Source organism: Diadema antillarum, unplaced genomic scaffold, assembly GCF_040938485.1.
Source record: "Diadema antillarum isolate AM-2024a unplaced genomic scaffold, OU_Dant_1.0 seq00002122_RagTag, whole genome shotgun sequence".
In the NCBI taxonomy this organism is placed as follows: domain Eukaryota; kingdom Metazoa; phylum Echinodermata; class Echinoidea; order Diadematoida; family Diadematidae; genus Diadema; species Diadema antillarum.
Genome location: NW_027272762.1, coordinates 106859 through 131833, shown reverse-complemented (window position 1 = coordinate 131833; position 24975 = coordinate 106859). Strand labels below are relative to the sequence as shown.

The following is a 24975-nucleotide window of genomic DNA, read 5'->3' as shown; positions in this document are numbered from 1 at the left end:
AGATTAAATTATTACATTTTTCTGACTTTTTCTTTCTCACATCTTAGTCAAATTCAACTCATACTAGTACATGGTATTGACGCACTTTGTCATACCTGCCAACTTTCCAATTATTGTCATGGTTTAGAGTACTAATTTAGTCTTTTATCTCAATATATGTATGTATATATATATATATATATATATATATATATATATATATACATGTACATATATATAATGTTATTATAAATATATATATATATATATATATATATATATATATATATATATATATATATATTAAGTTGTCCACATGTTGGTGTAATAATCATCAAAAATAAAACTGAAACCAAGTTCATGCTGTATTCACCAACAGTATCAACACTTGAGAAAGAGCGAATCGCGCGAAAAGTTGTGTGCCGAAATAAACTGTTGGTGAATACAGCATTAACTTGGTTTCAGTTTTATTTTTTATATTATCACACCAACACGTGGACAACTTACTCAATATACCTTTATATATGTGTATATATAGAGTGTAACATGCATTTTTTTTTTTTTGGGGGGGGGGGGGGAGGGGCAGACAGGCACAAGCGGCGGAGAGTCCAGGCCAAAGAGAGGATCTATGAATCTCTTCGGTCCAGGCGCATCCCCTATCCCAAACTGCATACTCCATATTTCGCGGGGTATTTTATTTTTACGCATTTTCGTGAGTCGAGTGATTTTCGAGTATTCAACAACATGCGAAAATATTGACTCTGATCCTGACATGAATGCGGCTTGCCAGTATTCATGTCTCCGTTCATTACTCCATAGTCGCCAATCTAACCAGTCGCAAATTTGTCGGGAAGTGCCGATTCGCGAAAAATTAGACTCACTAGATAACATTATGCAGATATACAGTATATTGCTATCAATATACATTTATCTTTGTTACAAACAAATCTCAGCATCATGTCTCACAGAAAAAAACAAACTCACACACACACACACACACACACACACACACACACACACACACACACACACACACACACAATTTTGTATATAAACATGGACGACGGATATACAGGTGTAAATCAGCTGTTTTTATGTCTCAAACCCAGAATACAAAACTGACAACACAACGTGGCTTGGCCCGACACAGGAAGATCAAATTAAGACACAAAATCGAGTCCGTAATATACAATATACATATCTCATCAATTTTACAATACTGACACAATATATACACATCATTATTATCACGAAAACTGTACAAAATAACTTTCCCTTTGAGGTGAATATCAAACTAAATCCCGAAACAAAACCGATTGGCGTACTCACACACAGATCTTATTCAAGGCAGGAAGAGGAGGATTGAAAATTGCACATTATCTAACTACACAAACCAAACTACCCAATACAGCTGTAGAGACAGTAGAGTAACCCTGAATTACATCACAATACATAACGTGTTTCATAGCAGGGGTCCAAGTGGTCATACAGAGTGCCCATTAAGGAAAGTAAATACTGCATGGGTAATTGTAAATCTTCACTTTGGGCACCAAATGAATGGGCTCGATTTAACTAAAAACAAACAAACAAACAAATCATATACATGTATAGGTTTGCATACTGTCAAAAGCTTTGATTCACGATTGCATAGCAACATACCACTTCAGCTGTCAAACATACTAGTATACTCTCACAGCAACAGAAAGTACACAGAAAAAGATATGCAACTACTCGTACATCATTCTCAGCGAATAACGCATGCAAAGTGTTCTGTTCTGGGCTAACATGAATAACTCTGATATCATTGGTCTAGAACAGTGTGTAATATTACCAGGTCTTGATCAACTTGGCTATCGTGTTTTTGTTGTGTTTGTTTTGTATTGTTTTGTTTAACGTCGACATCTCTGAAACTTACATTATAAACTAAGAACTGAGTGATGCGACTTGCAGAGCAGAATCACTTTCGTAGTGTCCAATCCATCATAGTTTTCTGGAAGGACCACTGGGTTTTGGCACGTTTTAGCTCTGACATTATGCACGTTTTCTCTCTAGTGGCTTTATTGTCTAGCATCTACAACAACAAAAAAGAAAAAAAAGATTGTATAATTATTATTTCCGCAATGAATAACAACATATCAATACAGCTGCTACTTAAGCCCAAGTACTGTAAGTAGCGCTTGCACTGGTAACAACGAGCAGGAATAGACAAAGTTGAAAGAACACTTAGGATAGACAAGCACAGCACAGCCCATTGCAATAATGTTACTCCATACATTACCGCAGCTGTTAAATGATTGCGTCCATCATATGATGAATAACGTTGCAGCATACAATGACGCAAGGACTAATAGATAATATTGTTGCAAATGCAACGTACAAATCCTACCTTATACAGCATGTGTTGGGTTTTGAAGAGCGATGGGCGAATCTTAATAGTGAATGACCTGGCACGCACATTGTAGACAAGACTGATCAAATGATGTACGCTGCTATTGTATGGAGCAGAGGGTGCTGCTAAATAACATTTCTGTCACCAGCATGGCTATTGTCACCATCAATTTCATCAACAAAAGCGATATGTTTTTCTACCTAGATAATTTAATAGAGCATGGCTTGACGTGTAAATAATAGCAAATAATTATGAAATGTGGAGGGATCTATGATGCAATCCTTGTTGTGACACATATTGTAGCATCAAAGTTATTTTCATCAAATTAATACCAATTTATGTCATCAACGAACAATGAATGTATCAGATATGATACAATAAACAAACATACAGTATATGATACAAAAACATGACAAGTGTGATAACTACGGAAGACATCGTTGCTCAAAATTAATGCAGGCATGGTTGCCGACTAGCGTGCATGCCCAGCTTAAGAACACATCAAAGTTATCATCACATCGGCGAACTGCTGAAGGAGAAAAAAAAACAAACAAACACATGATATAAAAACATACTGTAATCTAAAAACATACAGGAATATCAAAGTTTTAAAGTAAATCTTGCTTGGCACAAGGCGTGACAAGCAACTTACAGGGGGAAAAAAAATAAGAAACAGCGCATTAGAGAGCTGGCGCAATGTAAATACATAATGATACAAGACAGAGAAGGCTGCAAAATTCCATCTCCTGTCGCGACTAGCGTGCATTGAATTGACGAATGGAAAAAAAAAGAACATTGAATCTATCCAAACCATTCAAAAAAGAGAATAATGCAAGTTCGGGGAAATCATGAAAAGGGTGAATAGGCGGGGGAGAAGAATCCATTCATCAGTGCAGAATCTAGTCTGATGAATGTATTTCTGCCAATAATGCAGGCAAACGCAAAGTTTAACACCCAAAAAAAAAAAAAAAAGAGCAACAAATCTAAGTAGCGTCATGTTAACACGCTCTAAATCAATTAGATTTACTAGTACACAGTTGAAATCACATAGGTGTCTGGCTCATAGATCATCTTTAAACTCCGCTTTCAATATGGACCGGACACAAGGAAATGCTAACCTCTTGTCAATGTTTGTGTATGAGTGGGAAAGTGTCATTGAGAGACTTGGTACTGATAGACAATTAAGAGTCTATTATATTGTATATCACTTTCTAAGCCATCTTAAAGGCCTAACCGTTTTGTTCATAACATAATATACAACTACAACGACGACAAAAATCACTGACTATGTTCAGCTGCATAAAACCGTATCCCCCATATCTCTTAATGTCCCCACCCCTACACGACGAACCCAATCATTGTACAGACAAATTGAATGACTTTCAAGTGCTGTGCATACAAGCGCACAAGATAAATAAAATAGAAGTATTATGCCGTGCAACAAACATAAGAGAGCAATAGGAGATAGTTTCTGTGCTAGAATGAGAATGATAGTGTTCTTAAGCTGTAATTCTGCTTTGGTGTACTGCCAAGTTTCACTCTTATAAGTTTTGCAAATGGTTTTAATTGTTAGCATTACGTTGATGCCGAAGGATAACAAACGCTCGCTTTCTAAGTGCACTTCTCTCCGAAGAAAAGGAAAAGTATACATATGTTTTTATTAAAGCGCAACGCCACATCATGTTCACGCTGACTTGAATAAAAACAAAGTCAAATCGTACAAACGGCATGACAAATGTTATATCAAGATGGAACCTAGAATATGCAAGTGTATGAAATGCAAATCAGAAGATGAAATGACTTCACAACATGACGCTCATTGACCTACAATGTACAAATGAATCGTCACAAAATTTTCTTTTACCCGTGTACAGTATTTTCACACGATATCGACAAGAAAAACATGCGTCCTCGACATCAATACTTTGAGTGATGCAATAACGTTGCGCTGGCATCTTTAAGGGGAAAAATGGTTGTAGCATGTAAATTATTTTTTTTTAAAGTGATTTGTATAACAGCACTCTACAGAGTGGATTTGGCACAATACAAGTTATATTGTTATTGTTATAATGTTTTTATTATTATTATTATTATTATTATTATTATTATTATTATTATTATTATTATTATTATTATTATTATTATTATTGTGGAATGTTCAACATGTTTTATCATTAAAAATGAAAGGATAAAATTTGACTTGATGACATCATAACCTCCTGCCTTTAAGTGGATGTGACCAATACTGTACCAATATTCAGAGAAAACTTGTGAAACTTTAACATACCTCAACTTTCTCATTTCAGACGTATGAGACGTATTATTCATGACACTTCTGGCAATCTGTTTATCTAATAAGCCAGTTCAGATATCCACTTTGTGCATGAGCAAAAGAAAGGTCAGTCACACCAACAGGCATGTCGTTGTTGTTGGGTTGTTTTTTATAATTCACTGAGATAAGCATCTGTAATGTGATGATTATTCATGTAATCCTTATAAATGGTGCTTGCCAGCACATCCACCTGACATAAAGCCTGGTATTTAGTAATACTAGCAGAGAAAGTTTGATAATGCAGTCAGTGCCAAATAATAAAATGGATACTTCCCAAAGCTTTCATTGCCAGACCATTTTGGTCACCATGGGGGCCCTGTTTCACTAACATGGGAACTATATCGGGCCAAACAATAAAGCCAGTGTTGACACAGATCAGCTCTAGTTGGGAAAGATACAGAGACATTCACGATGTATTCTAGAACGTGGCAAGGTGGGTGCAAGATATTACATTGTTCCACAATGGCTTTTAGTTTGTGAAAGATTCCTGAGGACGAATCGATTCCCAAATTGTCCCGAAGATCATTTGAATTGAACTAAGGATTAAATTTTATAGCGCTCAGTGAAACAGCCCCTTTGTCTGCACAAGTTGATTTGTTGTTTGAACATGATTGATGAATGTCATAAATTGTTACTTTGGGCAAGCTTATGCATTATGTTGCTTTAAAGAGCAGTGAAGTGGCTAACCAGCTTAGAATACAGAAAGGTCAATTGTACCAATGTGCGTGCACATGAGCTAACCCTGGACTGGCTTATTTGACTCCCATTCAATTACACAGTCGACTTGAACGTGTAATGTGGAATAACATTTTTAGTCATTATTACTTTGGATGTTTTAACGATAAACAGATCCTACTTTACTCTGCGTTAATTCATACTGCATGTACTTAAGCCTTGTTGTTGACAAAATGTGGCCCTTTTGTGAGATACAAGGAGATTCATGCATATTAGATGTTTTCGGTTGTGTTTGTTGTTGTTAATGTTTTTTTTCTTCAAAATACCTTACACAAATGATTTTCTTCTCAAAGTTGTCCATTGTGCCTGCATTCTTTCTTTTTCCTTTCAGCATGAAGAATGTCAGACCGGGCAAGATAGAATTGAAACTTTGGACTATGGACATCCAGAACTTGATCAGAATTGAGCTGGAGTGCCAAAAGCAGGTGTGTCTAATACTGTTCATTTCCTACAATGACAACAACACGCAAATGTGAAAACATGAGCCAGATGAAGCGTGTGAAATGCGGTGGATTACAGTACACACAAACACTTGTAGATCTCTTGATTTTCAGCCAGCACGCCGAGGGCATTGTCACCCTTCTCACACAATTTTAACAGTCAAGGTCTTTTCCAACTCAATTTTTTTTCTTTTCTTTTTCCTTCCTTCCTCTATTCTTTTGCTTGGGTGTAGCACAGGCAGTCCTACTAGTGGGACATTCTTAAAGTGGTGCTTAAGTGTGTCGTGCATTCTACAATATACAGTCTGCTTCAGTTCACATCATTCAGTAGTTTCAGGAAGGAAAATATGCATACATGAAGAGTTCCTTTTCAAAAGGTACTAAATCCATTTTTCAGCAAATTTCACTTTTTCACAGAACTGTATGTATACATTTACAGCAGTCCCACACAGTAAACTCATTGAAGTACTCAAATTCTCATGAGAAAATTTGGAAATCGGGCAACAAAAAATGAGTATCGTTCCGGAAGGTGCTAAATCCAGCGGGACCCAATCAGAAACCGGTCTGCATGCTTGACTGCACTTTGCCCCCACAGGAATGCCAGGCTGGCTAGCCTCCTATTAATTTTTGTGTAGCTTTCCAGATTACACACACACACATATTGCTTGATTATAATCTGTGAAATGCTTCATTTCTATGAATATGAATTCTTTGGAGAGATGGAGAAGGCAGGAGGAAAATGTGTAGAGTGAACAAACCTTTCTAGAAAAATACACACAGTCGCAGAAACCAGTCACTAAACAACATTTACATGCTGTACATCTCCGTGCAGAAAGTTTTGTCCCGAAAGGTGCTAAGTTCACACCCCCCCCCCCCCCCCCCCCTCAAAAAAAAAAAACCCAACTACAACAATATTTATTCTTTAAAATGCAGTGTATACAGGTACAAAACGTAGCATTTCACAGGCACAATATCTTCACCCCATTAGGGGTAACTAATTTGGGACTTAAAGTCATTGCATAAAAACACTTAGAAGCTTGAGAAGTGGAAATCCAGGTTTTTCTCTTAAACCATTAAGAGTGGATTTAACACCTTTTGGAAAGGAACTCTTCTTATCCTCAAACAATTTCTTTGGATGTCCATGAGATTTCATGTGACAAAACTGAGCTGACAGCAATACATGTAGAGTTACCTTTGTCAAATTTCAGACCTACGCACTATCTGTCTGCAAAGGCTGAACATGCTCACTAACTTCTTTCGGTTTTCTCATGAATTCAGCCATCAAATCAACATCCATAAGAAAGTGCACATTTTTCATGAAGCTTACTTCTAAGAACATGACTCAGATTCAATATTTCAACTATAAAGTTTCTCATATCAACTTACAGCAATATGTTATGTAGTCAGCTTTTAATATGCATTCTAAACATCCCCTTCCAGATAAAAAATGACTGCTTTGTAAACGCTCTACAGGTGTGTACAAATGTATGTGTGAAAGTGTGTGTATGTGTGGATGCATGTGTGGATACTCGTGTGATACACACATACACATATACATTTTTATGTGTATAAACCTATATTGTCTGGATTGATGAGAAACTACACTTTGTGCAGGGCTAGACATTACAGTGGCCCAGTGGCCCAGTGGCCCAGTGGCCTGGTGTCCCTAAAAATTGACATCCAGCCACCACATTTATCTTTGGGTGGCCTGCTCAGGCAGTTAGAATCTAAAATGAATTTTTATATTTCCTATCATCTTAGGCCACATTTCTCTTTTGAGCCAACAAAATTTCAAATTCAAAGATTTTAGTGGTCCAAATGGGTCACCGGAGAAAAAAAAAATAATGTCAAGCCCTGCTTTATGTATACCCCAACGTAGGTCCAACAACAGCAGGTACAAACACAGATTTAAAAAAAAAATTAACAAGGCCATAAAACTATTGAGTCAAGATTGCTTGCCTCCATCTACAGCATGCTCCTGGTAATGAAATAGTCACATCTAATTTCTTGATATTGATCCTACTGGCAGTATCATTTTTCAACAGGTAAAGTGGAAGCAGCAAATAAGATCGTGTGCCTTGCTTTGATCAGAATTAATAGATACATTTTTTGTCATCTTGACATCAAGAAGCCACAACACTAGACAACTCTTTCAGGATTTCTTTAGGACACCATGCTGAAACTGTATATGATTTAGTGAAATCCAAATTAATGGTGTGGCAACCCTTGTTGATTTTCTTTGATTTCACCTGAATCTTCACTGGCTCCTTGACATCTGTTTCATATCTTCTCTTTTAATCATGACTACAATTGCAAGTGACAAAAGTCACTTGCTCAAGACTCCCTATAGATTAAGCTTTGCATATTGCATACGATACGTCACAAGGCATGCTGTGTACTGGTCAAACATTTCTTTCTGATTCTGCATATGATGTAGGCACAACTTCATTCTTCAACACATTACCAGGACAGACAAAGTCAAACCTTTTGTTGAAATTAAAAAGAAAAAAATATTTTCCTTTGTGTAAGTTCTCATGGCACATATAGAGTACTCCGCAGTAAATGTTAAATTCATTTGCATCATTGCTTCCAATAAAGTAACTTTAGCAACACAGAACAAATAATTTCCTTTTGACACTACCAAGCTCCCAAACACCTCTCAACATTACTAATGCACAGATTTAAAATAATACCAAAACCATCTTTTTGGGCTAAGAAGGCATAAAAAAGGTTTCATCACATGACTTCTGTCTATATTGCATATTTCATTTGACATCTCCAGAATATCTTTGGTACTGCAAATTGATTGTTAAAAAAAAAAGGAATATCACCCAAGCAGATAAACTGCATGACTGATACTAGCCTTGGAATGTACTTTCTTTTTGCTGTGGTAGGCATACTCATCTCTCCACATCAGGGTCTTTGTCACCATGGCTTACCTCTTCCTGACCCCCAGATACATCTCTTTTCCCTACCACATCCTCCCCTCTAGGGGTGGGCAAAGCATTGTTATTTAAATCCTCTAGTGTCGCCTCTTCCCCCTTGGGAACCATTTCTCCCTCTGTGACCTCCATGGATGCCGCCGTTTTGCCTCTGTCTTGGCCCCGTGGCTCCTCTTCCAGCTCGCCCACAGTCATCTCTTCCATTTCGGAGACCAAGAGACCCTCGTCCTCCCGACCTTCCCCGGCTCCTTCCTCCCCGGATGGTGCTGGTGCCGTATCTTGGCTGATAGCTGCAGCGCCCTCTACAGGCGTGGCTACCTCCTCCTGATGCTCACTTTGCACATTTTGACTGTCAGCTTCCTCCTGATTGCACAGCTCCTCAACCTCCTCCACATCTTTCTCCTTCTCCTCCGGCTCCATCTCAATCAGCCTCTCTTTGTCCTCCCGTGGGCTACCTACCACCACCTCCTGGCTGCGAGGGGTGGGATCCGCGTCCCCTTCTGTGTGGGGGGAATCCATCTTTTCATCTCCGCCCGAGACACCATCTATGTGCACTGAGATCTTATTGTTGGCAGCAACGTCCTCTTTCATCCCCTCTGCTGATGTCTCTGCAACAGCTGCCTCTGGCTTGCTCTTGTTATTGTTATTTCTGTTGCGGCCCTTGAGGGAGGACCGTCGGCCTGACTTTGCTGCCGTCTTGGGGCGTGTCACACCAGACTGCTTAGGGCTGTAGTGGACTTTGCTTTGTGGCGAGTGACCCTTGTCCTGCATCATATTCATCTGTGTGCCTGTACAAGGTGCAAAAATCGGAATAGATATGTACACAACTTTCAAGTCACTGCACTTTTGCCTTGTTTGTTTGTTATTTGGTATGACTAAACTAACAAAAACAAAAATATCACTTATCCCATAAACAGTCAAAACTCGACACCACTGCTGTCTCATGACATGTCAAGTGTATAGATTTCACTTATAATGGTGAGCATTTCATAGCATCTGACACAATTAAGTAGATCCCGAAAAGAGTTGGCATCAATATTTTCCTTCTCTCTCTAGCAGTACAATTTCATGATCCAATCTTTCAGAACACAAATCCTGTGGAGGGCCCAAACCCGGCACTTATACATGTGGTGAAAACTTTATATGCTGTATCTTTTGTCTCAATCCTTCTGGTGTATAATGGAAACAAGCACTTAACCCATTGAAGACTTGTCTTAATTATTCTCGGGCTGGAGTGAATGGGAATTAAATGCATGCTGTAGGAAAATCAGTCCATCTTCAGTGGGTTAATATAAGTTTACCGTATAGCTTGTGATTGTACTGTACATATATAAAGCATTTAAAGGGATCGTACAGTTATGGTTGAGGCCTAATTTCAGGTTTCCAACATTTTTTGGTGAGATAATGAGAAACCGCTTTATGAAATATGAAAGAGCATGTAATTCTATGAGGAATTCAACGTTTATTTGATGAAAATTGGTTTTGAAATGGCTGAGATATCCAAAAAAGAGCGATTCTTATAAAGTGTGGGACCCACACTTTATTACGATCGCTTTGTTTTACTTTGTTTTTGGATGTTTCAGTAATTCCAAACCCGATTTTCATCAAATAAACTTTGAATTCCTCTTAAAATGGTATGTTCTGTGCTATATCACAAGTGTTTTCTTGATATCTTGCAAAAAGTTAAAAGCCCAATTCTCATCTCCACCAATACTGTACCATCCCTTTAAACTATGCAAACATAGAGGAAGAAGTCAGCACATCTACATCAAACCCACAAGAATCTATACTTGTGGATAGATCTTGTAACATGACACCCAATGGTCAGTACTGTGTGGACTTTTTGTGACTGCTTGTATTCTTTGGGGAGAGTTTTGATTTAGAAAGACGTTAGGTACTTACCAAGTATCCGGAGATGGTACTGCTGAACTAGCATCAGATCTCCTGCTTCTTTCCTGCTGTTCCTCTGTCCGTGACAGTGTTCAGGCTCATCCGAATAGCGCCCTCTTGTGACGCCATGTGTCCACTTCCTCCTGTTGGGTGCTGACTTGATGTTGCGGCCATGGAAGTGGACGGGGACACCGCTCTTGACCGCTGCACCTTCCTGGCAGAGAACACAGGAGTCGCAGCTGCTGACCCCGGACCTAGTCAAGCTGGTTGTGCTCCGTTGCTGTGGTGTTGAGCTGCCGAACTGGATGGGCTTCGTCTGGAGCATGCCGCTGTCTTCCATCGGGCGTGCCTTCTGGTCTCGCTCATTGCCGGGTGTGGCAGGTCCGGCGAAGGGCTCGATGCCGGGTGCAGCGGAGCGAGGGAGGGGCTCATTTCGCGTGGAAACGGTGAAGAAAGACTCCCGGCTCTCGTTCGGGGTGGGGCTGGGGGCACTGGCGATGGAGCCAGAGGTGCCCCACGCCTGTCTGGCCTTGGCTGGAGGTTGTAGGTGACTGCGACTGTGAAGACTGGATGTGGACTGGCAGAGGCTATTTGGCTCTGAGGCAGACATTTCAGAATGGCCAGCACTGGAGGAAGTATTTCCTGGTGAACAGTGGACACATGATAAACACGCAAAAATAGCTTAACATTACACCGTGTACGTCTTAAAACAATCTGACTAAAATAGGGCAAAAGCAACAGCATATTCACTGACATGTTCACATTTTAAAGTTCATAATACCATATTAGCATATGTGACCCGCCACAACAAAAGGGTTCGAAAGTCGCTGACGGCTGAGCCGGGGAAATTGAGTTTACAGTCAGATCATTAAAATCGGTCAAAACCATCAAAATTCTGTTTTTGACATAATTTTGTTGTCTGATGTTTTGTCTATCATGTGCTGAAATTTAGAAGCTAAATGATCAAAGAAAAGGCAATTTTAGCAAATTAGCATTTTTCTGAGCCATGATTTTCTGACTTTCAACGGATCAGAAACGTGTTTGAAGATTTGGATTTTGCGCTACAGATAGACTATGCCCCTAGCAACGAGGGAGAGATCTCATTGGTCAGTGCATGGCATCTTATACTGATTGGTTAAGCGTAGACAGCTGGCGCTAAGCTTGAATGAACATCGCGGAGGTTGCTAGGAGCATGCCTTCTATTGTCAAGAGATGAAAACTGTCTTACCTCCCCTAGATTACGATTGCGTTGGAAGGAAAACTTTGAAGGTGGTTTTCTCGAAACGCTGATTTCCTAGACCCATCGACATGCTCTCATAAACTCATTGATATCTATGCAACCAAGTACTTTTATGAGTCGTGTTATATATGAAATTAAAGTGGAAGAGTAAGGGGATAATTTTCATTTTCAGAAAATCGACCTTCCCAGAGTTTCGGATCCTTTTGTAGTAGTGGGTCACATGATGCCTATGACTATTAAATCTTTTCTACGGCTGATTTCACAAAATATCCATGTTAAACCCTATCTCTGGTTTGAGCATTGACTGCACTCATAAAGAAAAGAACGGACCACATTAAAGTTGCAAAACTGCCACCCCAGTCTCAGCACTGAGATATGTACCGCGTAACTCATTCAGGTAATAGCATCTTCCTTTCTTTCTCACCCTTGTGTCCTAGCAGGGACTCTTGGTTTGTTCCCGGCTTCAGGAAGCAGTGCTGGGGGTTGTCCCTAGAGACGTACAGACCAACCTTGTTGTAACACTTAGAGTCCCTGTAGTAGGATCTGGTGGAAAAACAAAACAAAAGCAAAAGTGCATCTGACATAAATACCATGGGACACACACAGCAGTATAGATTCAGGACCACAACAGCACTACCTCATCTTGTTAACATAGCATATCATCGCCAGGGTGACAAAACTTTGAGTCTCAGATTTTGGTGAAAATCACTTTTTTTTTTTATTAATCATCAGATAATCAGTTAAGTGATGTCCTATTCAAATCCTAGCTGCTTAGCCCCCCAAAAATAAAACCTCCACGGTTTGTCAAAAGGATGGCAATCCCATTTATTAAAGTGTTTGGCTGCCATGTGTTTTCACTCTCTTGAACTTCTGACAATTTTGAGATGCGAGGTTTTGTCGCATTGACAGCGATATATAGTTGTTATACACTGCTTTGAGGAAAAGTGAAACTTCAATTCCATGATTTTTCAGTTCAGGTTTGATTTAGATGAAAACTTCTTTCATTTGACATTACTCTGTTCATCTCAACCAACTTGAACATGGTGTTGAATTGTATTTCAAATAAACAAACAAAATATTACTGATTGAAAAATAATATTCTTGTGTTAAATGTTTCACTTATATTCTTTACTTTAGGCTCGGGTGTCATTTACAAGAAAAGATGAAAAAGAGTGTTATTGATCACATCAAAATGTGAAATTACATTTGACCTGCATGGCAATGTTGTTTGTTTGGTTTTTTAAGCAGGATCTTGTGGCATTTGATGAAAAGAAAGAAAGAAAAGAAATCACACGAGTTGTTATCAATCAAAACAAAACAAGATAGAGACACAGCTGTGAGATGTTTTGAGATTATTTTGCCTGGCTAATAGCCAAGATTTATTTTTTTATTCTGCAGCTCGCCAGCAATCATATGATCAAGAAAAACAATAAAATATTAAGTACACGAAGGGCCGACAAGGAAGTGTCACATAAACCAAATTATATTTAAACAAAATAAAATACAACAGGACAATTTTAAAACTTGGACAATTCAAATTACTGCAAAAATAACAATAACACATGAATACCTTAAAAGTCAATTGAATTTGTCCAAAAATCTGCCATGTCAGAAACACACAGAGTTCATTAAAATTGGCTCAGCATGAAGAATTACCTGTATTCATGTGAAAGCTTTCATTTTTAACAGTACCTGTTGTATCTCGCTCCAACCAGAAACTGATGAACGGTCTCTCCCTCCTCCGTAAGGGGCTGTAAACTTGAGTAGTATTAAAAAAAAATAAAAAATCAAGACAAATTTGAGTAAGTTTCACACAGTAAAACCAAGACAAACTTGTCTAAGTGAAAAAGGAAAATCAAGACAAAGTTGAGCAAGTTTCAAGATCTAATTAACCAAGACAAACTTAAGAAGGATTCAAGACATCTACCGTGGTAGTCCCACCTAGTCATATTTGACTTTGCATTTGGATTTTTCGCTAGGAAATATTCAGGAGTAGCCAATCTTTCCCAAGGAAGCCATGGAGTAGGGAGAGCAGTGAACTAATACTTCAAAAGTTTCAAAAAGCTCTTATGGTGGGTGCAATTATGACTTATTTATTCATTTAACCATCTAATTGATTTTTTTTTTTGAAGACACAAGAAACATGTGACCAATATGTTAGCCTCCAAAACAGGTTTGCTCATTCAACTTCTCAAAACTTTACCCCATGCTACTTTGGCCTGTCAAGATTACTATTGGACCCGTTAGCTACAGGACCTGAGCTCTGTTTTATTAAGAGTTAAAATTGATTATAAAGTTGATTTCAACTGTAAGTCTATGGCAACGTGTGTGGTAAGGAAATGTCCCTCATAGATATTCCCTATGATGAATTATACTCCTGAAGGGGTTATGGGTTAAATGATGGTAGTAGGCCGAGTCTTGAATTAATGGAAGTGAGAGTGAGGTGTGGAGATAAACACTTACTCATCTGGAACATCCACAGACTTGTACTTCTCTTCCCTCTCTGCAACAACAACAAACAAAAGACACTTGTGTGTCATTATTGTGTTTCTAGCAAAGTAGGTTTTAAATACTATAGGAATAAAGTGCACACACTGCACATTGATTGCACACATACACGTACATACACATGTCTGCCACTACCCCTTCCCTTTAACTTAACTAGCACTTTGAAGTATGGTTGAAGCTAATCTGAGACATGAAAATGCATGTATATTGTGGATAGAGTATCACAATTGAAGGTATAATAACAATCAGAGCTTTGGTGCCAAATTTTGTTTCACTTAGGGTTATAGAAGCAAGAGAGTCACAATGCATTGCAGTCCAGTATCCATTTCTATTTAAACAAAATTATGTGTCCTCATTTCTCACATTTGCTTCCTGATTGAGCAAAAAGGATACATCTTGCAACAACATATTGTGAATTCATGTCAATTGATACACCACTTGATTTACAACAACACCTGTATAATATCCTTGGCACCAGTAAGGCAGCATTACCATACCAGGGCGATTTATTTGTGCTTTATATTTGCTTCCTGATTGAGCACAGCGGTATGCACCTTGCAACAACACATTGTGTATATTCAGATGTCATTGATATGGCACATGATAAAAACAACACCTGTATAATATCCTTGGCAGTGTTACAGTTCCAGAGCAGTCTACTTTATCCCTTTTTTCGGTGTTCTTGGCAAGAATGTGGGGAAAGTCTTGGCATCAGAAATTATGGCAGACATGCTACACATGGTGCGTGACAGAAATTACATTTTTGTGTCTATTTTCAGTTACTTTGCAAAATGAAGTTTCCATTTGTCAGTCATGATATCTGTTTTCTCACTTTCATTGTTTATTCTAGTAATCATGTCCTTTTTCGTTCTTTTCTATTTGAGGGGGGCACTGATCCTCTTTTTTTTTTTTTTTTTTTTAATGGGGAAGGTGAATTGCTGATTAATTGTCATATTGACATAACTGGTATCAGAGTTGTAGCTTTTGTTGCTCTTGCCTTGGTGCAGTTGTTGTAAAGTTTTCTTGACTACATGGAGACAATGCACCACAACTCATTCATTCCTTCATTCATTTTTCTATTTGACAAAATAACAAATACAAATACAGAAATTTAAAAATGAACTCACTCAGGGCTTGTTCCTGCAGGAAATGAATGTCATCCCGTATCTCCAGTTTGGCCTTCTCCGGCCCAGGGGCCGACCTGGATCTGTGCCTCGCCCTCAGCAAGCTGCAAACAAGAATGAGAATTTGAACAGACTCACCACAACTAAAGCTGCATACCAGTGCTTGGCAAAAGTGTCAACTGGTGGTTCAAAATAACTACGGTATCAGCTAGGTATCACAAAGAGCAAATGATATTGTAGGCATGGGAACTACGAGGCATGGGCTCACATATTGCGATATCCTCAGCTTTAAATTTGACGTGCTGTAATGTTTTCAATTTCAAATTCAGCGACGTAAGATACATCAATCTCTTCCTTATTAAAGAGATGGTTTAGTTATGGTTGAGATGGGGGATTAAGGTTTTAACCTTTTGCGAGATAAGTAGAAACCACTTATAAAAATTAAAGAGCATATAATTCTGATAGAAATTCAAAGTTACTTGATGAAAATTGATTTTGAAATGGGCTAAGATATCAAAAATCAAAGTAAAACAAAGTGGTCCTAATGAAAAGTGGGTCCCACCTTTTATTAGGACCTCTTTGTTTTTGGTTATCTTGCGGTCATTTCAGAACTAATTTTCATCAAATAAACTTTGAATTCCTCTTACAATCGTACGCTCTTTCATATTTCGTTAAAGGTCTCTCATTACCTCACAAAAAGTTGGAAATCTACAATGTAAAGCCTAAACCAAACCAAAACTACACTTATCTTTTTAACTTCTCCCCTTTCTTTCTTCCTCCAAAGCCTCTGCATCTTCTTTCTCTATACTGTTTCCATACTCTTCCCGACAGCCATCCAACTTTCTATTCTACTCCTTTCTCTCATTCTCCCTCTCAATCCAGTGGCAGATCCAGAGGGGGGCGCAACCGGCGCACGCCCCCCTTTATTTTTCATTACAAACAAAAGAAATAAAAAGAAAAAAATGAAATGAAACCCGGAAGTGGCACCAGAAATATTAGTTGCGCCCCCTCTTTACAGAATTCCTGGATCCGCCCTTGCAATCTCCTCTTGTCCATCCACTTTATAAGCTGTTATTTTCGCGTACAGATATTTTTGTGAATAAGGAGATCATGGACATTTTCGCGAGATGTTGTTTTCGCGAATTGACACCAATGCTATCGTAAGTGTGCTATTACCCTAGCACATGGCAGCATTTTTGCGTGCTATTAAATTCGCAGTTCAACAGTGACTCGCGAACACCGCGAAAAACTAAACCCTCCTGCAAATAACAGCTTATACAGTATACAACCTCTCTTTCCTTTTCTTCCTTTTCTTCCTCCTCCTCTTTCTCTCTTTCCCTCAAGCACACAAACTTTTGTTAGGGACCGGTTCACAGACCTCGTGCGGGTAGGTCTCCCGTGTCGAATGTCCACCAGCTTCTCAGACTGGCCAGGCATCTCTGTGGCCGTGAGGTACTGGTGGAGGCTGAGGCCTTGTTGGTATTCCCTCTCGCCTCCTTCATCTGATCTCTCAACATGGAACCTGGACTGTGATTTCTGGTAGACTGGAAGAACACCATCCTGCTGTTCTTGCTGTGATGGAGAAAAACAATCAATGACAAAAATATAATGCTATTCTATTTTACTTAAAATAAGTGCCAATACAGTATTTCAGATGGCTTGAAACCCCCCCCCCCAAAAAAAAACAAACAAACAAACAAACAAACAAACAAACAAACAAACAAACAAAACACAATGGTCACAAAATCTAGCAAGACTCATACTATACTACAAAATGCACTCTCATTGACAAAGTTGGGTTCAACAGAAAATGACCATCTTGGCATTTCAGGATGAAATCTATTTATTTTCCAAATGAACATTTAAGAGCAACATTTTACTACCTGTTCCAATGGATTCTCATGGCACAAGTTTAATTGTACTAATGAAATAATGAAATGATTAGATATTATTGTAAATGTGTGTAAAAGATAAATTCTTTAAAACCATGTTTCAGCTACTCCCCTTTCCACCATCAGTACTATGACCATGAATAAAAAATCACACATATTTGTAAGTTCTCATGCCAGATTCCCTTCCCTACTAGGCAAAGATTATGGCATATTTGTAATAATCTTGTTTCAGACAATAGAGGGTCTTTGTATTCATATGTTGCTTTGAGCCCTCTCACATGTAGTTGAGATGTCGTCACATCGTCCAAGAGGGACACAGCTTATACATATGATTTAGCACACATAAAAATATACACTTCACCTTTAATGTCTTATTGTTTAAAAAGATGGCAAAACTCAAACAATCGATGTCTTCACCACAGACCTTGTTGCTGCCAAGAAATCGCTGCACCATTAAGGGCTGCTCTCCCGTGTGGTTCTGCTCCTTGTTATACTTGCTGATCCAGTGTGGAGAGACGCCATGCTTGTTGTCCACCTCCATCTGCCTAAACACCATTTCCTTCACATCGCACAGGAAGTCAGTTGGCCGATCCGACGAGAAGGCATTGATGGATGGTGGATAGTGGTTGGAAATACCTAATTGTGGTGTGGAAATCACAGTCAAGGGGGGGCATAGATAGATGACTGACATTCCATGATATTTGGCTTTCAATTTGATACTGTGATTTCCACGATTCATAATGAAATTAATTTCATATTTTACTGAAACAAGATTAATGATTGCAATGTTAATAGAACTCTAGGAGAATATTCTTTGATAGTTTCAAAATAGAATCTGAAAAGTATTAGTGACTGTTTCTAGATATCTACAAGGCTAAAACAACAGGTAGGCCAGCTGTATCTACTTCAATAAAATAGAAGTCAGATTCTACTTTATTTGTCAATAGAACAGAATTAGAACAGTCTATAAAGTTTCAAATGCTAAATTGCCTTCAGAGCAAAAATAATTAAATGATGAACACATAAGACATAGTCATAGGGTTTCTAGAGACTAGACGTCTAGACCCTAACTTAACTGTTATATCCTGAGAAAATATTACTAACATGTTAGATGATGGATTTGAACTTGGTTTAGAGATATATCTATACATTATAATTGGATCTTGGTTATTTAGGCCAATGATAGATTATTCTTGATGTCTACCGTTAACGTTACGACCTCTCTAGGCTCTCACAAGTCTAACATTAGGAAGATTAGCATTTAGCAAAAAGAATCAAATCAACAAAAACTGAAAATTCCATTGAACTCTAAAATAATTCTAGGCTAGGATGTACCAAAAACAATCAATTTTGCAACTGATATGTCAAAACTTTGATGTGTCAGGTCTAACTGTACATTGACATGTGTTACACTGTGTAACCGGTTACTTGTTAGGTCTAACGTTAAAAAAGAGAAGGCACAAAAACTAGATCTAAATCTAATCCCTGAAAAGTTTTGCCTTTCCCTTTTCCGCATAGAAACTGTCTTTTCTAGACCCGTCTAACTGTGTTAGATTCTATATTCTACACAACCCAACAACCGAAATCATAGTCTATCATTACGCTAGAAAGTAAGAAACAAGTAGTTGAGGTAAGCATGATTGGTAGTACTGGTACCCGGGCACTACCCCCGGGGCGCTGCATTATCTAACAGTGGTTAGATGTTCTAATGTTTCACAGCATTTGCACAGTGCAGTGCGGGAGCCCGGACGCTGCGTTCGGGGCTGGTCGCCGCTGCAGTTAGTTGCCGGGTACGTGCTCAAGTACATCACACAGAAATATCTATGTGGGACCAAGTAACGTAACGCTGTTTACGTTTTACGTTTTGCACTCACCTTTCCTACCTCCATAGGGGCGAGTTCCATATTCTTCACCAGCCTTCTTTGGCAGCACTAAATTCATATACACCCTGGCATCTCTTCCTGAAGGCTGACTCCTACCTTTTTTCATTGTTTTTCTCCAACTTCCTCATGTTTTCAAAACTTCAACGCTTTTTCGAGTTTCGCGTTCTTCGATTCTTCGTGAGAGTCAATGAGATATTAATCCGCGAAGTAGAAATCTTATTATGTTTTTACTTCAAGTCCTTAAAATAGCTATAAACGTTCCAAATATTTCTCAAAATGTCATGAGAGGAGATAATAGATTGGTTTCATTTGCATAATATCCGCATCGATAAAGTTGTAATCAAAGCGAACCTTTCGCGTATGAATATTTAGCGGTGATACGCCTACATAGCAACAGCAGAAAAACTTTCGATCAATGAAACGTCTGGAACCAGACGGGAAAAAATAGGTCGTCCTGCAAAACGGGCGGTAGGATAAAACGCTGTTGACACGTCTTCAATGCTTGCCAGTTGCCGTCATAAATTATGCATATTATGGGATCGATGTCTTTGTGAAGAAATTGAGTTACTCTCGCAACATGATCAAAGCAAAATTCTGGTGACAATGAATCGAATTACACCTGTTATCCGGTTCTGTTCAGGCAAGGAAGGAATTTTGTAGTCTTCCCGTGCACACAGTCATTCTTCAGTTTGCACAAAGTCAATCTCAACTGCTCAATCAATGATAATGATGATTCTTCAGACCGCTAGCCACAATAACAAAAGGTCACTGGGGACTCCTTTGAGGCTAGTGGTTGGAAAAGGTCAACAAAATCCCCTATCATATTGATAATACAGAAGCGGAAATTCTAAAAAAAAAAAACAAAAAAAAACCTTTAATTGAAAGAATAGAAACAATCTCCATGAGCAAATCCGTTTGTTAAATGTCCTAACTGCTATGAATTTCTTGCAGTCTGTCTGCCGAAAATGTGCAATTTATTTGGTATCAACTGCTTTCATGTTTCTGCAATCGCCCGTTCTTCTCACCCATTTGCGCGGGTATATGAAAGCCTTTTGGAGTTTACATCCAACTATCAAAACAAATATCAAATTGAGTCAGATTATTTTGTCCATGTCAAAGTGGGTGTAATGTAGGACATAACAAGCTCTCTCATCGCACCTAATGCCTTGACCAGCGACGAATGACATGTAGCTTTTGTCATTATGTAAACGATTTTAGAGAGAAAAGGAGAAGAAGACAATAAAGAAGAGGAAGGAAGGATAAAAGAAGACTGGGTGCGTTATGGATTTGTTTATGTAGTTTGCTTTTTTTTTTCAGTGTCAGTCATATCCAGGTAGTTTTAAAAAGGCCTAGCGTCTCAGTTGTAGCAGGGAGGTGACCCTGGTTGGAGTGCCTGAAAGTAAAAGCCGCAAACAACCCGATGGATCTTGGCGAAGTCGTGAAGTATGCGGTGAGTGCCGTCTCGAGTTCAGCAGCACGCCACCTACGACAAACTTGGTGATAGTAAATGCTCTCTTGCCAGATGAGGGATTTGGTCACAGACGAAAATAATGGAAATGAGATTATTTCTTAATCCGTTCCATCTTTCATTTTCAGCCCTTGGCGAATAAACCAGCAATCTCCTCAAAGATCACAAAGGCTGGTGTTATATCTTAACTCCACCCCCTTCTCCCCCGCAAAAAACAACATCAAACAAACAAACAAACAAGCAATCACACACACACATTTTCAGTTTTGATGACCAATGTATTGTATCAGTGCCTGAATTTGTTTTTCTTGACTTGTTTTATATTGATTCACTCAGAGATTTCAATGATCCATCGGTCAACCTATCTATTTATCTATCCATCTGTATTGTATTTAAGGAATATCAAATAAGCAATAAGCAAAATCAAGAGAGAAATTATGTGAGATAAATAATAAAATGAGATGGTGCAAAGGCTTATAGGCTATTAAACAAAAATGAAAATAAATATTCATGCATAACATGGAGTGTGATGGATTTGATACTCAAGTTTCATTTTTTTTTCACATATTTCCCACTGAAGAAGAATGTGATTGTTTACCTTAATTTTCCTCTCTCCACCCATCTTGGAAGTCCCCGACATTTTCAGTTTTGCACGTACTTGCCTGCAACTTAAAAGTTCACACACTCACTCACATTATTCACAACCATCATACAGATACTGTATCTTTGTTTATCTATGTGTGACCCTGCATCACAAAAAACCTAAATATGCTGTAGTTGTGCAACAAAAGATTACTCTTTGAAGCTGACATTCTGAAGAAAAGGAGCTTCTCAGCCTTAAAACAACAAATAATCCATCAAAAATAGATACTCCTACACTTGCGCTCAACCATATGTCCTGGGCCCTGTTGTATAAAAGTTGAGATCAAACATAGAAAAACAAACAAACATGAGTCTGTAAATAGTCAATTCTGATTGGCTGATACCTGACTTATGCTTGATTGCTTCTCTCTTTTTTTTTTTTTTTGCAACAGGGCAAAGGTATGTTACAGAACCCTTTTTTGGGAAATAAATGAGAAATAAGATATTTACACAAATTCACAAAAACTTCTGTTTATTCTTTCATCTACAGAACAACATTGTTGCATAAATACATAAATAGACAAAAAGACAACTATATCAAGAAATATTGAATGGCACAACACATTATTATTCCCAATCCTCGGATAAGGTGAAGTACAGGTTGGATACCAATGTGACCCATTTCATTTATCGATCACAGACAAAATATAAATTTGAACAAAACCGATTATTCACAAAAATCCACAAAAGCACTTACCAGGAGCTCTGGTAAGGTGACAGATTAAACAACAAAATATTATGAAGTACGGCTCTAGAGTTTGTAGTACAATCTCTTCGTTAAACAATGTGTCCATACTGAGATGAGATACACAAATGATATACAACATACCTGTTCTCCGATCTATGATCTGCTTTTAAATAAGATTACTGGATGTAACAAATAGACCATGTAAAGTTTTGGCCAAATGTGGATACTCCAGCTCCTCATTTTTCTTCTCCTTCTTCTTTTCCCATCCTTCCAGTTTTTGTTTTTCTTTCTCTGTTTTTACTTCTGTTGTTATTTTTCTTCTATCATCTTCTTCATTTTCTTCTTCTTCTCCTTCATCAACTTCTATTTCTCCTCCCTCCTTCATCCGTCATCCTCCTCCTCCTCCCCTCCTCTTCCTCTTCCTCCTCCTCCTCCTTCCTCCTCCTCCTCCTTCAAATCACCTTCCTCTTGCACGACAAAACAGGCAGCATTAAAACAAATAGCTCTTCACTACTCTGCTAATTGTTTGCCATGGTACAAAATTTCATAAATACAGTCAACTCTGCCTTAATCGAATCCAAAAGGACTGCAGAAAATCCCTTGACTTACATGAATTTCAACCTACACAACAGAACTAGCACATGTTTATATCCATCCAGAGTATGATTTTTCTTTGACTTGGCGGAAGTTAGGATTTGTGCAAGGTTGACCTAGGTGAGGTTGACTGTAGCAACACCTCAACTACTGTAAAAGTGGATATTTTCGCATATTTCGCGCAACCAGAAACTAGCGCGAAAATAAAAGCATGCAAATATTTCTGCTGCCAGTATGTTCCAGTAGTTGATGTCTTGATTTACGGAATAAAAAACACGCGAAACTCTTCTTGCCTTGCCGAGCGCGAAAAATCAGTCGTGTGAAAATATCCACTTTTACAGTACTCATTTCGTTTCCATTTCTGGTTGAAGTGCAGTGACAACACACAAGCAATGATTAGATGTGTATACAACTATAACATATGCTGCACTACATCTAACACTCCTTGGGGTACAACAAAGTCAGTCTGATAAACACATGATCATTTAATTTTTATTTTATCGGTCTTGCTGAGAAAGAACAATGATCAGGTTTATGAAAACTCAGGAAGTTGGGTTTTTTGTTGTTGTTGGTTTAATGAAGACATTATTATTATTATTATTTTTAAAGTTTGTTACCATGGGAACACCACGGAGTGGGAAGGCTTACTCGGCTCAGAGGTACAGTTTTCGAGAATCCCCATAATGAATTGTATACAACCTTATCACTGATCCCTATGTAAGTACACACACAGCCAAAGAATCTTGGCTGGAGTCGACCGTTACCGACGAGTGTACGCTTTGATGCACACATTCATTGATGGATGCTATTTGTACCTTTTTAATGTACCCTGGTGGGCAGTGACTGAAGACCGATTCAATTGGACCACCCATGGTCGGTAAACAATAGACCAATTTACTTTCAGTAAACTCAATTGTGGTTCCTGCTGATTGGTTTGTCTTCAACCAGATTTTGTTTTGCACACATTCATTGACGAGTAGCTTGGCAAGCTGAAGGCACATTTTATGCAATTTGAAAAAAAAAAAGAAAGAAGAAGTTATTCGAAAAAGAATAAAAGGTACTACATTAAAAAAAAAGAAGAAATAAATCACCAAAGGTAGTATATACCTGCATAACATACATACATTTTATATCATTTTATAAAATACTTCATGATAACCTGTATTCTGTCAACAAATCCATGATTTTTGTCACTTAAAGCTTTAATAGAATATCTACTAAAAGAAGTAAAACAGAACACAATTCCCTTTTTTGTGTGTGTGTGATCTGTAACAAGTCATAGATCAACATCTACACATCCAAAAACATACAATTTGTATGGCAGTTGCTTACAATGTGATTTTCTTATTCAGCTAATGTAGGTTAGATATAGTGTAGGCTTGTGTATTAATTTCATCATTGAAATATTTTTCATCTCACAACGTTAGCTCTCTCGTATTTGCATGTGTTGTGTGGAATGTGCTTTGGTCCGTAATTACAAAGTATGGAGAGGAAAGCAGCATTAGAAAAGCTTCAAACATCGGCTCCTGGTACACCCTTCTTCAGTGAATAACCATAAACATTGTTTGGGATTAAGGTATACATTAGCAATCTAATCATTTGCACTGAGGAATGATTTTCTGCAGAGTATATTTAGCAATGCGTGAGATATCTGGCAGTGTGACACAATCAGCCTTGGTTCACACAGATACAAATATGTAATAAAACCAGTGTGCGAGTTCATACTTTCTAAACTCATCATCAGCTATTAAATATTAATGCATTTCGTTGTGCTATTATGCACATTGCTTTGATTATATCAAGCATGACAGACTTTTGTGATGTTCCAAAAGAACATGAAACTGCGTATGCTTTCAAGAGCATGTTTAGGCAAACTGTTGGTCAGAGTAACGACTGATATTAAATGGTCCACATAAATACTGGACAGTGATTGGTCAAGGTACAATCATGTGACTGAAACAGCACGGATTATAATCAATATATTACATGCAGTGACATCACATTCGGTAATGCATTTCCAGAATTTGACGGGCTGCCAACGAGGCTAGAATGAAATGATGTGTTTTTACGTAGGCCATATAACAGAACGAATATTGCCTTGTCTATCGTTGTAATATATATTTGACAGTGCCTTTGGGGTTATATTGCCCCCTTGAGACAATATTTTCCCTTCACTCTGCGTGTTTTGGGAGAATATAATCTCTTGGAGGAAATCTAACTCCTACACAG

At 38.3% G+C, this 24975-nt stretch overlaps 1 protein-coding gene across 1 annotated transcript; it reads right to left on the bottom strand.

Annotated features, from left to right (window-relative positions):
* Positions 1-8775: 8775 nt before the first annotated feature.
* On the bottom strand, positions 8776-19460 carry LOC139713994 (uncharacterized). Its single transcript, XM_071625714.1, has 9 exons — positions 19346-19460; positions 17896-18107; positions 16958-17151; positions 15583-15683; positions 14411-14450; positions 13640-13705; positions 12353-12490; positions 10720-11333; positions 8776-9605 (listed from the first exon to the last, which is right to left on the bottom strand). The coding sequence occupies exons 1-9, from the start codon at positions 19458-19460 to the stop codon at positions 8776-8778; spliced, it is 2310 nt and encodes a 769-aa protein (XP_071481815.1).
* Between the last annotated feature and the right edge of the window lie 5515 nt (positions 19461-24975).

Coding starts and splice junctions, on each gene's coding strand:
- LOC139713994 (XM_071625714.1), bottom strand. CDS start 19,460: ATGAAAAAAGGTAGGAGTCAGCCTTCAGGAAGAGATGCCAGGGTGTAT. Junction 15,684..16,957: donor GGGAGACCTACCCGCACGAG/GTCTGTGAACCG, acceptor TCTTGTTTGCAG/CTTGCTGAGGGCGAGGCACA. Junction 13,706..14,410: donor TCTGTGGATGTTCCAGATGA/GTAAGTGTTTAT, acceptor ATACTACTCAAG/TTTACAGCCCCTTACGGAGG.